Genomic DNA, 15,621 nt, shown 5'->3' with positions numbered 1-15,621 from the left:
TCTTTTTCACCAAGGGTTTTTTCTCTTTTATTAAGTTTTATTTAAAACTGTAAGAAAAGAAATGTGGAATTTAGAGACACAATTAGAGGTACAAGAAAGCTTATGTACAGATAGACAGATAAATACGTTGTTGTTTTTGCTCATAATGCATAAAAACCAATAAAAAAAAAAAAACCAAAAACAGACACACAAAAAAACAACCAACCATACTGTCATATGAGAAAGCATGGATATACTTCCTATAAATGGCAACAAAGAGTATCTGGATTAGTTGTAACTCGCCGAGTGGTTTTATATATTAAATATGAATTTCTATAAATTGAAGCTGGTTCATAAAAAAAAAGAAAAAAGGCAAAAAAAAAAAAGGCAAACACAAGTGAAGTGAGCTCAGAGTAAAGGTCAAGCATCTTTAGCTTGAACACAGAAGATGACTGAACTCATCACAACAGCATAAAAAAGTATTTTCTTTCATACACAGTTGAGTTAATAAAGACCTTCAGTACATTAGACAACATAGAATAACTGCAAAAAATGGTGTGAAACAATGGAAAAGGTTGCTTCAGACAAGAGAGAGGTCGATGAAAAGATACAACTCAATTCACGGAACATCTGAAGTAGGATCAAAGAGTACTCGCACAGAGGGGGTGAGACACGGCAGAAGCACTCATAAGCTTACAGAAAACCAAGCTTAAACGTACAAAAGAACATGCTCAGGGAGTTGCATTCACACCAGTCTATAGCATAAACTCTATGTGGAGAAAGCTAGGGGAAGATCTGTAACAGAGAATTTAAACGGCCCTCCAAGAGCACTGAACCAAATCCCACAGAGCGCCCTCGATTAGCCCCGAAAAAAGAGACATTAGCTGGTCGACGCTTTGTATAGATGAACAAACGCTTTGCTGAATGACAGAAACTAGTCAATCCAAACCCCAGATGCTTCGTTATCTTTTTAAGTTGATGTGGAAGTTTATTGGCAAACATTACTGGTGTTTTGGTAAGATTATCTGCTTTTGGTGTCTGTCACCTGAACATTGAGCTGCTTTGCATACTATATTGCCATTCAGTATGTGTCTGCTGTTCAGTGATGATCAGATTAGAGTACAGCGGGTTCCTACAGCTTCCTGTGGAGTCTAAAAGAAAACGTGTGTGTACCACGACTTGTATTTGAAATGAAAGTCACTGTGAAACTACGTAAACATGAGAAATTAAAAGCAACTTCATTCATTGTAAGAACATGAATCATATTTGAGGATCGACTGGACTGAAAACTTTAGTCCTCTGTTTCTACAGAAAATTGAAGTAAGATTCAGTTGGAAGAGCAGTTAGCTTGTACATGGAAATCTTATCAAAGAAATCATTTGACAATTGAGTCCTTTTCAGCCTTAAAAACAGATTTACACTTCAGTGGGGAAAAAAGAAAAGTATTCACAGCCAGACTGATGTAATCAAGGCCAAATAGGCACAATGGAGTCACGCACAATGGTTTGCAGCACCTGAAATTTGAAACAACACAGACGGCGCCACAGCACAAACGGAAAGTGGAACTACTGGGTTAGGGTTTTTTTGTCCCCCCCTCTTTCTTGTTGGGTGATGAGAGAGAGATGAGAGAATTTCTTGTAGAGCAAGCGAAGTGCTGGTGTTTTCAAGCATCAAGAGAAAGCTCAAGAAACATGAACAGCAAGGTACACAGATGACAGTCTCTGGCTCCTCCACGTCTAGCCAAACAGAATGCGTGAACCAAGTGTTAGAGTGCAGTTGTGAGCCCACAATGATCCAACTAGTGAGCTCAAGAACAAGCCAAGCAGATCTGTTGCCATCTAGAGCCGAAGGCTGGAAGAGCGTAACAAACGTCTGGCTGAAGTTACACATGGAGCCATGTTAATTAGCTGCCCTGAGCCCTGATATGACGCCTGTTTAAGCCGGCATCCCATCATATTATAAAAAAAATAACTGAAGAAAATTAAAGAGGCATTCTCATGTATCCTGTTTGGACTGATGGGAAACAAAAGCGTCCAAGACAAAAAGAACGTTTCTGACTGAAGAAGCCTGAAACTAATTTGTCTTAAATGACTTTGCATTCTGAAAAAGGAGCTTTTCAAACACGTTTCCCCCCCCTTATTTTTCTCCTTATGTTTACATGTTGGTTCACTAATGACTAGCCAAGAGCTACTCCAACGTTTGTGTTTAGGAATGTGAACCCAATTCCATAGAGGAGGGGACGAAGCTTGTTTATATGTGGGTGAAAGAACATCAGCAAAGTGCTTTGACAACAACAAGAAAAAAAAAATAACCCCGAGAGATGAATTACATAATTTGCACTGGTCACTCTGTCTCTCCCTTACACACAAACACGCACACACACGCACATGATAAGCTTTCCTTTCTGCTGGCCAGAAAGAGACGCGAGTGTGAGAGAAAACAAGATCAAGCGAGAGAAGGCCAAGCTGTGACGGAGCCCCGTACATCTCTTCACTGGCACCACAGTGACTAGCCCAGCAGTTTCAGAGAGACCGGTCTGGCAGCGACATTTCCTGCACTATATCTGACGCACACACACACACACACACACACACACACACACACACACACACACACACAGCTCTATTTTACCTTAGTGGGTGCTGTTTGTTAGCCATCTGGCCTGGTTCCCTCTGCCTGTCTGCCTGCCCACCACATAAACCCAATAATGCTACCCTGCTTAGGCTGCTCAGGACCTGGCCAGCTGCCCAGTGGAAAAAGAGGAGGAGGAGGAGGACACCAGGAGGAGGAAGGGGAAAGTGAGGAAAAGAGAAGGTCACACACTCTCTCACAGAGGCTACTACGCTGAAATGAGAATCTGGGCTTTAGGACTTGGGGGGTGCTGAAAGGTGCTACATGCAAACCATGCCCCCAGAAAACCTTACTTTACTTGCAGGATGAGCATGTTACCAAAACAACCTCTTCATTATCTGCACTTCTCCTCACAATGTGCACCCACAGTCTATAGAAACTCAAAGCCAGACCACACTGCAAGTTTCTGCAACAGAACATGCGGTGCTGTTGCTTTACTTGGCCTTAGTCTTGCATAATGACTACTGCCATCAGACACGCGAATACTGGCGCACAGAGTATTTAAATCAAAACATTAGGTGGGCTGAAAACCCTCTAAGTCCAGATCACCTAGATGAATTGATATTGACCTCGACTCTCACTTTATTTCTTCTGATGCAGTTCATAATGCAGGTTGTAGTAATGGAGTGAACATAGTTATATTTAAAAATTTCAGTCCTAATTAAGCTGGCTTGTACTCCTTAACATCTGACGACTGTCATTTTTCAGCTGCAGTAATTCCAGCAATAGAAGCAGGCTTATTAAAAAAAACAAAAAAAACATACAAGAGTTCAAATCTCTATGAAACGAGTGAAATTTTTGCTTTTCTAATTCAGGAGCAACGTGAACATGTAAACACCTCAGTGGAGACACTAGAGAAGGGAGCTGGAGTTGGAAAGGATTCCACATAGTTACGGCTAAAAACACAGCGCAGACAGACACTGGTCAACAGAGACAGACACAGTGTGCTACTTACTTATTTACTTGCATAACAGTGAATGAAATATGACTTCAGGGCCAAGCACGCAGATACACTGATACAAACACATGCACGCACACACACATGCGCGCATGTGGATATGTCAAACCTCTGATGATTATCTTAAAAAAATGCATGTGGGGAAACATGTTGTGCAGACGATAAATAAACACACTTCTTCACAAAAAATATGCTCAAAGCGCATTTATCCAAATGCAATCCAAAACCATGGTAACATAAACATATCTGACATATGAGAACATTCCACAGATTTTGTAACCGTCATAATGATAATACAAAGTTCTGCCACAACAAATCCTCCACTCCTAATAGCAAAATGAGAGCAGTCTCCAGTCCAAGCTAGAAATGTATCATTTTCTGTTAAGTGCGCTATGCCAATAATGTCACATACACGTACACATAGCGTGTCTGTGTGGCTGCTGCTAACTCAATATTAATCATGTAGACTGCAGATAACAAACTGCAGAATCAGAAAGCTGTTTGTGTCATTACATATTTAACAAAAACAAAGCCAAAAATGCAGAAGACGGAATGTGGAAGTAGAAGTACACTCCATGATTCAGTAGCTTGTAGAGGCACCTTTAGCAACAATAACTTGTATGATAAAGTGTATGACTTTATCAGTCTCGTACATGAATGTGGGGGGTTTCGAGACACTCTTCTTTACAGTGCTACTTCAGTTCAGTTGAGGTCTGCGGGCATTCATTTTTGCACAGCTATCTTAAGGTCTCACCACAGCACTTCAATCAGGTTGAAGTCTGGACTTTGACTGGGCCACTGAAACATGTTTACTGTCTTCTTTTTCAGCCATTCTGCTGTAGCTTTGCTGCTGTGCTATATTGTTGCATGACCCAATTTGGGCCAAGCTTCAAAGATAGCTTCACATTTGAATCTAGAATAGTTTGGTACGCAGAGGAGTTTATGGTTGACTCAATGCCTGCAAGGTACAAAACAAGCCCAAATCATCACGCCCCCACCACCGTGCCTTACAGTTGGTGTGAGGTGTTTGTGTTGATATGCTGGATGTTTGACCAAACATGGTGCTGTGCATTATAGCCAAACATTTCCATTTTGATTTGTCTGTCCAGGGGAATTTGTTACAGAAGTCTTGTGGTTTGTTCAGATGCAACTTTGCAAACCTAAGCTCTGCTGATATGACTGTTCTTATGACAGTCCTGAAGTCTTCTTCTAGTTGGACTGTTATGAACTTGCTAAGTCCTGAAGAGTCTGAGATGTAGTTGTTTTTTTGTTTTTTTTTAAAATATTTCTCTGCCCTTGCACAGTCTGACCTCAGGGTACATTTGCTGGGACATCCACTCTTAGGAAGTTTGGCAACTGTCTTAACAGTTTTCCACTTGTGAAAAATCCAGTTATTCTGAAATAGTTTTATAACCCTTCCCTGATTGAAGGGCAAAGACAATTGCTTCTCTTAGATCATTGCTGAATTCATTCCTCCTTGGTCCAGATGAGCAAGCGGATAGATCTCTTCCTTTTATAGAGGTGGTCACACTTGCAGCTGATCAGTTAAACAAGTGCCTTTGATTATCAGCACCTGGAGGCTAATTACCAATTGAATTCCTATGGAAGCAGAGGGAGGGGAGTGAAGAGGAGGGGAGGAAAAGCTCCTGAGTTGCCAGTCTGGGTGATAATCCCCCCTGCAGACGCTTGCTCAGACTGAGACAGCAGAGTGTGTGACAGACATCCTACCCCTTAGACATTAAAATGCCAAAGAAACTCAAGAACTGCTTTGCTTTGCCAAGGTCAGTGTCTGGTTCTTGGAAAAAATCTGTCCACGATTCAAGTGTTTAGGCATGGCAAGTATAAAAAAAACAAAACAGGTAGTGTCATAACGCGTTACTGTAATCTGATTACTTTTTTTCAAGTAACGAGTAAAGTAAGGGATTACTATTGCAAAAACGGTAATTAGATTACCGTTACTTTCCCGTAGGAACGCTGCGTTACTGCGTTACTAAAACCGTGATTTTTTGCGAGAATGTCTCATGACAGTGACAGTGACGTAAGTTAGTGACAACAGCTGTGTGCAGATCAACAATGGATCACATATCGATTGTGGGAGAGAGTATGAGTGTGCAGCGTTTAAAGCGTGGAAGTACTGACCTTACTTTGAGTTTGATTCCATAAAATGTGACAAAAACATTAGCGTCCATCATGCGTGGGAAGAAAACTTATTTTTACAGCGGAAAAAAACCCTAAACTTCCAAGCAAGCACGGAGTGCAAAATGACGTAATGGGAAATTCACAGAGAAACTCGCGGATTCTTCCACTGACCGCGGCACACCTGCACCAGGGTAAACCTCCGCCTACCACAGTCCTGCTTTACAGGTGAAAATAGAGCAACAGGACAGCTGAGTCTTTGACTTTATTTATTTTCTGCTGTGTTTTACTTGCATCTATTTGAAAGAGTGAGTGTAAACACAAAAAATATTTTATTTTATGTGCTGGAATGTGTAGAAAATAGGTTTAAATCTTAAACTAATTTATTCAAGTCAGAGAATGTTGCATATAATTAAATTTTTGCTTGATGCATAAAGTTAAAAGATTAAAACTGATAAAACAAGTTAAAAAAAAGAGATTTTTCCATTTGATTACATGTTGTATGATGGATTATGCAAAAAAAGTAGAATTGGGCTGAAAGATCTATCGCTTTATCACCTCTTCAGGTTGTAAATCGTGTTTTTAAAAAGTAACTAACTAACTAAGTAATTAATTACTTTTGAAAATAAGTAATCAGTAAAGTAACGGATTACTTTTTTGGGGAAGTAATCAGTAATTAGTTACTGATTACTTTTTTTCAAGTAACTTGACCAACACTGGTCATAACTAGTCCAGACCAAACTGTGTGTGTGTTTAGGGGTTACATCTCTAAATGAACTCCTCACACATTCTTTCCTTTCTTTAAGAAATAAAACAACTGTGAATAGCATACCCACTGTGTGGAAAAACTGCACAGAAACAGTTTGTGCGTTTGCTGATATTTGTTGAGCTATTAGAAATATTGCCTTCCACTTCAAAAATGTTTCTCCACATTTGTAGTGCTAGCTATTTGCTGAAATACCATTACCACAATTTACACACATCTGCGCCAAAAACGCCATTTTGGATCGTTCGCAGTCACTTTAACCCCCTGAGTGATCTCTTCCTTTACAATAACCCTCAGTGATGGATACATCAATAAGATTGTGTTATTGTTTCCTTTATTAGGTTCCAACTGGTTTATTGTTGGAAACGCACTCATTCACAGGAAACAATAACTCTCCTCAAATGTCTTAAACCTAAAGTAATGAGCACGTTTCAAAAATGCAAGGAGTAGAAAGTACAGATGTAACAAATAAAAGTAAAATGTGGTCAGAAAGCTAAACGCTCCAGTAAAGCGCAGATAGACGAAGATTCTACTCAAGTACAGGAACAAAGCATGTGTATCCTTCTCACCCATGAAATCTTTCTGTGACATCCTTTAGTACACGGCCACATTAATACAGATGAATAATACTGCTCTTTGCCTCAGCTGTATTTTGTCCTCTGTGCTACTTAGTTCAGTAGACTGAGATGATAAAATGAAATTGGCTCAACATAAATGCCATCATTCAACTCAGAGCACTATTTTGCATAAATATAGCTTTGCATGGCTCAACAGTTGTAGTCTAGTTTAATATCATCAGTTATTTTCGACTGATGACTTTATATAATCGTTTTCGCAAGCTGAGCAATCCCAACCACGAGGGGCAAACTGCCCTTCAGTTGTGAAACTGGTCTAATTCTCCTAACTAGCCAAACGTTTGCTAGTATAACGAAGTTCAAGAAAGTCATCTGATAGTTACTGTTTTCAGAATAACACCCACTTGTATATTCTGTCAGTGCCAAATGCCTCCATGCATACGAGACACAGAGACAGAGAAAGAAAACAAGTGTTGTTTCTGAGCTCTGAGCATAAGAGGGCTTGTGTCTTTGTTGGTCTGCGTGTGTGTGTATAAGGGAGGCGGCTGCAGACAGACAGGCTCTAGAGGATTACAGAACAGGACAGGGCACCATAACTCATCGAGCTGATCACTGGCCACAGACAGACAGGCTGGCTTGAATGGTGATGGCTCACTGATAGGAATCTGCCACCAACAACCGACAAAGACCGTTTATCCGTGGGGGAAACCCGGCCCTGTTCTCACACTGAAACAGGCACACACAGTGCACATTACCAGCTAAAAATGCACACAACAAAAATCCACTAATTTTTTTGTCATTCATTTCAGCAGCGTTGCTCTCACTTTTATTTCTCAGATGCGTCGGGTCAGTTTATATTTTATAAAATCCCCCACACCCCAACATAACTGTAATGTATAAATCTTACGGCGTGTGGATGTGTTAATCCAACAGTTTGATTTTGATGTGTTGCTAGTGGCAACATCACTAGAACAAAAGACAAAAATGGGTGAGGAACACAAGGAGTCGTTATGGAGACAGAAAAGTAGGCACCCAGTTAAATTCACACAGGAAAACCCCAACCAGCCAGTGAATTCAATTTGGCATGTTATTGAGAAATTATTATATTTGAATTTTTTTGCAGTGTGTGTATGTGTGAGAAACAATATGAGACGGGGAAAAATATGAGTCTTTGGATGTGACTAGACACATCGCTGCTTCATTTTAGGCAACAATTTGGAAGGAAAAAACAGGTGACTGCATCTGAAAAGCTCACCACAGTCCCCTAATGCAATAATACAGTAATCTAAGGGCGTTTTCACACCTGCAGTGTGTCCGTTTAAATCAAAGTAATTAGTTTTCCCCTCTTGGTGGGGTTCATTTGTGTAGGTGTGAACACAGTAGAGCTAAAAAACCTCTCATAGCCTCGTATCCTTTGTATTCTCAGTGTGGGAAGGTACCATAGATGTGCAAAGGTCTGTGCAGGCTAGCAACTAGCCGTGAACTGAACATAAATTCTCTGAGTTCTCCAATAGTCCAGAACACAGCACCCCACCACAGATACATGCGGCCAGTGAGCAGACTGAACATTGTCACGTAGTTTTCAGTGACACATTTTGATTCATCTGAAAACAAATCAGACCACGGGGAAAAGCTACAAGTAAACAAACTAAAGGTGTGAAAATGACCAAAGTTCCAAAGTTTTACAGAAATGTACAAAGTAAACTGTTTAAATATTCACACTTTGACTACGAATTAAAAATAAAGATATTTCAATAAAAACATAAACACACAAAAAGTGGGATCTGCCTTCTTATCTGGGTAGCAATCTGATTAGTAAATACAATAATAATTAAGCTTTCCCTTTTTTTATCGTGTGTTGATGAGTGTGCTCGTACTTGCCACCCCTGACGCCAGACCATAAAGCAAGCCGCCCTCAGCTTTTGGTTCGAAAATGTGGGTTGAAGGAGGAGGACACTTCTCTTGCCTTATGAAGTTGTAGAGCAGGGTCTTCACCAGTCGACTGGTTAAACACATGCTGTGGAAAAGGGATGATAACGGTTTTAAAAAGACAAAACTGGACATTCGGACTCAATGTGAGACATAAATGCACATTTATACCTCAGCGCATATGAAAAGTCAAAGGAAATTGGGCTTGTTATTTTATTTGACTTTATCCTCCCTTTTTTCTTGCATCACAAAGAGTATGGAGTAGTAGCTGCATTCGTACTGGGTTCATCATTTGTCTCTATATTCACTGCTTAGATTAGGCCTTAAAAGTAAAGCACACATAAAGAATAAAGCCCTACAGTTGTGGTCTTAGCTTTATTTCAATTCTTTAAAATTAGATCATGTGTGAATAATTGAAGGGCTGAACAATAAAGGTTTTGAATAATATAAGGAGGCACGGAGACAATCACTCTCATCTTTAGCACTTTAGTTTTCTTTATTAGATATATAATAAGTGAAGCCTTCCGCAAAAGTTCTGAGAATAAAAGCACTGGGGTTATTTGGTCATGTTTAAAAGTGTTCCTTACCTGCTAAAGACAAGAAATGCTAATTTTAGAAACAGAATAGGAACAGATTGTGAGGATTTTCTCCAGAGAGAGAGGAAAAAAAATCAGCTCTTTTGCAAAGTCAGCCTTAGCACCTTCCTAGTCGCTGATCACGCCATATTCTTCACAGTGCAGCAGAAAGCAAAACGCACATATGTGCATGCAGGTGCGTGTCTACAGCCACGTCTAACAACCCGCTCTCCATTTACACGTGTCTATGTTGGGCATCAATCTTAGTCAGTTTTCCCTTCTTTACACGTAAGCTGTAATTTCTTGTGGATCTAATATCACTGTTTGTGCTTTACTTTCTGGAAACACTAAATCTTATTAGATGGCCTTCAAAGCTGTTTTGTCACTTGAAAACCTTTCATCACTTCAATCCACTGAGCCAAAGTGCTCGCTTTGGTTGTGTTAGTCTAAACTGCAACTATTGGACTCAAACAAAATGCATCAAAATACAGCAGTTATCTAAATTTAATAACATTCAAGAAAACCATTTCCATGTACAGGCTTGCATTAACATTTATTATAATAAACAGGCTAATGTTTCGCTCTCACACTGCTGTGGCTGTGATTGGCTAAATTAGTTTTGTTTTCTTCTTTTGGTATCAGTTAAATGGGACAAGGACAACCAACAGGTTAATTTTATGTGAGTAGATTATTTGACTGAAAAACAAAAATATTATGGGGCTGTATTTATAAAAAATACAAAAAACCCTATTATATTTATTTACAGGTTCAGACATTTTAGCTCCCCTCCCAAAAAATGCAATCTATTGATCAGCTGATTTGGCATAAACATTAGTTATGGACTGCAACTTATAGTATGGCACAGCAGCCTGAGGGCTCTTGGCTAACACCTTGTGAATCCTGCAGAAGTCAAGCCGTTAACCACCGCATAAATATTTCAATGCAACTATTTTTCCCCTGTCACAATTACATGTATTATAACCATTTATTCCTCTGCCCAAACAGGATCTTCAAGCTTCAATGATACAATACAATAAGTTCCCCATAGCTCTGGACAGTGACAAGCATCAATGCTAGTGGAACGATATTAGCCATGCTGCATGCAAACACCCTGTTGTTCTGTGGAATTATCATCAAAAACAAAAATAAATCACTGAGTCTCGTTTTCTCAGATGTGCCTGAAGACTTGTGCAGGTCTGCAGCCAACAACAGAACATTTGGTGTTTTTGCTCATTGCTTAGACGTTTTAGAGTCAGACAAGCCACTCTAGCAAGTGAACAAAAATGGCAGACTGTGAAGCAGCAGCTCATTGTTTATTTTAAGGTTTGCCAAACTGGCTGCTTTGTAGGCGTTCTGCACATGCACTGCGCAGTCATGTAGATACACTCAGTGACTATTTTAATAGATATACCTATTCAGCTGCTTATTAATTAAAAATATTCAATTTAATTTGCATATAGCCACAAATCACAGTCACCGCAAGGGATGTTTTATAATGAGGTAACGACTCTACAATATTAGAGAGAAAAAAAAACAAAAAACAGATGCAAGCACTAGGTGACAGTGGGAAGGAAAAACTCTTTTCACAGGAAGAAACCCCTGGCAGAACCAAGCTCAGGGAGGGGCAGTCATCTGCTGCCACTGGCTGGAGGTGAAGGGAGGAAGACAGACATATATACTATGTCCTGAAACCAGCCAATGATGTGACAGTAACTAATTTAGGCATGTTTAAATCAACCTGCTATCTCAAGGGTTTACAGAAGATGGTATAAAAAGAGAGCAAATATGCAGTTGGCAGCAGTTCACAGGGTCAAAAGGCCTTAAGGCAGGGTGTCCAACTCCAGGCCTCAAAGGCCGGTGCCTGCAGGTTTTATCACACTGGAACAACACACCTGAATCAAATAATGAGTTCATTACCAGCCTCTGGAGAACTTCAAGACATGTTGAGGAGGTCATTTAGCCTTTTAAATCAGCTGTCTCAAACCTGCAGGTAACCGGCCCTTGGGGCTTGGAGTTGGACACCCCTACCTTAAGGGGAATGGTCAAATTGCTTTAAGAAGGCAACAGTAACTCAAATTGCAACATTTTGTGGAAGAGCATCTCTGAACATGCAACCTGCTGAACCTTGAAGCAGGTGGGGCAGCAGAAGAGCACACCGGGGGTCACTCCTGTCAGGTTATGTTGCATGGACTTCGCAAAATTGTTGGATAACAGAAGAAAAACTTTGCAGCATTCAGATGGTAGGGTCAGAATTTGGTATAAACACCATGAAAGGATGGATCCATCCTGCCTTGCATCATCAGTTCAAGGTACTGATGGTGCAATGCTGTTGGGGAGATTTTCTAGAGACACTGCGACTACCTGAGGATTGTTGCTGACCATGTCCATCCTTTTATGACCACAGGGTACCCAGATTTAATTTGTGCCACTAAGAATTCAAGCAGGTCAAGCAAGCCAAAAGGGGGACCAGTTTGATATAACTAATAAAGTGGCTTGTGAGCACATAATCACATACAAAACACTTCCATTTCTACCTTTTCTGTTAATATGGGCACTTCAAGTTAAGTGTAGTCTTCAGTGGAGTGTGAGCGAGTGTGTTTCCTCACCATCGTCCCTTCATGATGTGCTGGTATATAATTCCATCTCTGAGGATGTCTTTGTAGAAGAGCTGATAGGAGAAGAATACCAGCAGCACGGTCACTGCCTCAAACAGGATGCTATAGGTGATGTCACTAAAGAAAACAATGTAACACAAAGAGTTCATGTAAATAAACAAACTCAATTTTATAGCTAAACATCTGCATAAAATAATATCTATAAGCATTTCATGCATGCTTTCAAACAGAATAGATTGATATGCTCTCTTGGCTGCATTGATGTCAACATCTCTTCATAAAAGGATGACAGAGCACTGCAGTTAGCTGAAGGTGGCAGCACTACATATCATGCCTTGATGGTTCTTTTCAGACCTGTTTTATGACTAAAAACATCTTTTTTGTAAACAGTTTATCCATTTATATCAAAAAATCCAGACTCTACAGTACATTTCCTACCTTGCTAAAATGCCAATTCTTAGCACACTACAGGTCACGGAGTTATAAAATGATGCTCATATGTACGCGCCCTTAGTTCAGTTTTCAGCCTTCTTCCTATTAATCAGTGACGAAAAATGATTTTTTTAGTTTGTCTGTTAGATTTCAGCCAATAAACTCCATTGTTTATTGGCTGAAAACGGACAAAACTTTTAACTTGGAAACTATGATTTTACTAGTGTGGCATATATTGTCAACATATAGAAATAGCTGTATCAAGATTATCATGTCACATTTGACCTCTGATCTCTCCTTCACTATCAATAGATTGATCTGAAGGTGATAATAATGCTACATAGAGCCATCTAAAACTATGTTTCTTATTGCCATTGTTTGTATCGATAACCTATAACTATCACATTACATTGTACCTCTGACCTTTTCATCAGGGTCGAATAAGGTCAACTTTTCATTTGAAGCTTTATCTTTAAAATTGTCTGTTTGTATTGGCAACATTTGGGAAATGATACTGGTATATGGGGATTGTAAATATCACATTACAGTTTGCATCCAAATATCACGTCACATTTGACCTCTGATCAAACGTTTACATTTCACATCTGCCTTTATTTTACGTTGACCCCAAGATTTGCTGTATCTTTAAAGAAAGTATTGGCAAAAGAAAGAAAATGAGCTGCTTAGTTAGTTAGAAACACAGGGTGGGCCATTTATATGGATACATCGTAATAACATGTGAATGGTTGGTGATATTAAAGTCCTGTTTGTGGCGCATTAGTATATGTGAGGGGGCAAACTCCTCAAGATGGGTGGAGACCATGGTGGCCATTTAGAAGTCGGCCATCTTGGATACAACTTTTGGTTTTTCAATAGGAAGAGGACCATGTGACACATCGAACTTATTGGTAATGTCACAAGAAAAACAATGGTGTGCTTGGTTTCAGCGTAACTTTATTCTTTCATGAGTTATTTACAAGTTTCTCTTTGTTCACAGCCATTGACATGTCGAAGAGGTAAACACGTGAGGAGCGGATCGAAATCGTGTTGATATCTGGTGAACGCACGTCACATGGCCCTCTTCCTATTGAAAAAACAAAAGTTGTATCCAAGATGGCCGACTTCTAAATGGCCACCATGGTCACCACCCATCTTGAGGAGTTTGCCCCCTCACATATACTAATGTGCCACAAACAGGACTTTAATATCACCAACCACTCCCATGTTATTATGGTGTATCCATATAAATGGCCCACCCTGTATACTACAGTGTATATACTGTAGTGTAATATTATACAAGAAGCTCAGGTTGTTCCTGTTCAGCCATTTAAAAATCAGAACCTACAATCCGTGACCTACTCTTACATAATATTTCTGTAATTAATTTAAGTAAACATTTGTCATACTACTAATATCCAATTCAGGGCTGAGGGGAGCTGGAGCCTATGTCACCCGGACAGATCAGCTCTCACAGTTTGCATAGAAACAGTGCATTGTGCATGATAAAGGCCCAGTCATGTCAAAACATTGTCTTTTGAATCCAGTACATACTTAGAAGCTCTGTGTGAAGTCTGCACATGCACACTGCACTCTTTAAGCCAGTTTTATGGGCTACTTAAATTTCTGTTTTGAAATTAATTCCATTACTGCGTGCTGTTTTTTAGCTTTGCAAAGTACTTTGTCACCAATCAGCTACTGTTTTAGTTGGATACCTGTGAATGGAAAAATAACCACTCTCGTACTCGTGAGACAAAGCCACAAAAAAGGCACAGGAGTCTGCTTGGGACTTGGGGGAAGCTAACTAAAAGAATGGTGGGTTTCCCATCCAAGCCAGGAGCACGTAGAGGGGAAATGGGCTAACAGCCACAAAGTGGTGAAGGGAAGAAAAACAGAGAGCGATTTTAAGCTTGGAACAATGAATAATGTTGGAATGTTGAATGCATTTACACAGGAGCCACAGTTTGATGTTTGGAGACAAGAGAAGAAAAGGAGAGCGAAAGGTGAAGAGGTGCAGAGAAAATAGAGGCAGACGGTGAGAGAAGGTATCCGGAACGACGCACAGAACAAGTGGAAGATGCTGTGACAAGAAGACGTCAATCATGATTCGACAAATTTATTTTGAAAAGCTCGAGGAGATTGCTTTTCTAAACATATTGCGTGTACTTTTTAAAAAATCATTCACTTATTGATAAGTAAACACAGAGGATGTTTGTGTTCACACCGCCCAGTGGGACTAAAGCCTGATACAATTTTTCAAACATTATGTTCCCTCCACTCCCACTCCCTGGAAATGCTCCTAAACTTTCATTCCAAGCTTTTTCTCTTCCCCCAAACAACCAACACTTTCGCTCTTTCGGATCGCCGTGTTGCCAACATCAGAGTTCCAGCATGTCAGTATGCCGTGTTCCTTAATGGATTTCATCTTCTCTTGGTTAGTGACTCAAGACAAGAATAAGCAAGCGCAGCACGCAAACAGAACAACACATACAAACTGCTTTTCATTAGCTCCTAAGTCACTAACATGCTACTCATATTAACAGGGGGAAACAAGTGATCACGGACTATTACAAGTCCAATCACTCAGGCAATGTTTTCAAACATTTAGGCTGTAAGCATCTTTCTCACCGTTTCAGAATAGCTCTGACATGCCCGACCTTTTTAGAGTGTTTAATTCACCTTTTTCCTCACGCAAAAGACGGGAGAGACTTACAGCAGCGGCACTTCAACGATCAGGTGAACAAGGTTGGACAGCAGCTCCTCAAGAAGGTCTTCACTTCCTGTTTCTCCACAAGGGATTGATAAAGTAAATATATGAAAAACACTGAATATAAGACAGTATCAGGTTAGTTGTCGCAACTCTGCTCGACTAATCTGCCACTAATCCAATCCTTAGTTCCCACAGGTCGCTCTGTGTTTTCATGTCCATTAAACAGAGGAAATAACACAGTACTATTTAATAAGGATATCACACAGAATCCATTTCATACTTTCGTCATGATTATAATTGCAAAAGATGAACAAATGA

At 39.9% G+C, this 15,621-nt stretch overlaps 1 protein-coding gene across 4 annotated transcripts in view; it reads right to left on the bottom strand.

Moving 5' to 3' along the window:
• The window catches only part of dym (dymeclin), a 64,101-nt gene that overhangs the window by 35,604 nt on the left and 12,876 nt on the right, over window positions 1–15,621 (bottom strand). For 3 of the 4 annotated variants that reach the window (XM_082541555.1, XM_082541557.1, XM_082541554.1), the window contains exons 6-8: window positions 15,307–15,379; window positions 12,156–12,281; window positions 8,923–9,062 (exon numbers count right to left, since the gene is read on the bottom strand). In XM_082541555.1, the coding sequence (XP_082397681.1) occupies window positions 8,923–9,062; window positions 12,156–12,281; window positions 15,307–15,379 (339 nt within the window). The remainder of the gene's footprint in view (window positions 1–8,922; window positions 9,063–12,155; window positions 12,282–15,306; window positions 15,380–15,621) is intronic. The other variant, XM_082541556.1, reaches the window with a different exon arrangement.

This window comes from Aulonocara stuartgranti (assembly GCF_965226115.1).
Source record: "Aulonocara stuartgranti genome assembly, chromosome: 7".
NCBI lineage: Eukaryota > Metazoa > Chordata > Actinopteri > Cichliformes > Cichlidae > Aulonocara > Aulonocara stuartgranti.
This window is presented reverse-complemented; position numbering and strand designations above follow the sequence as displayed.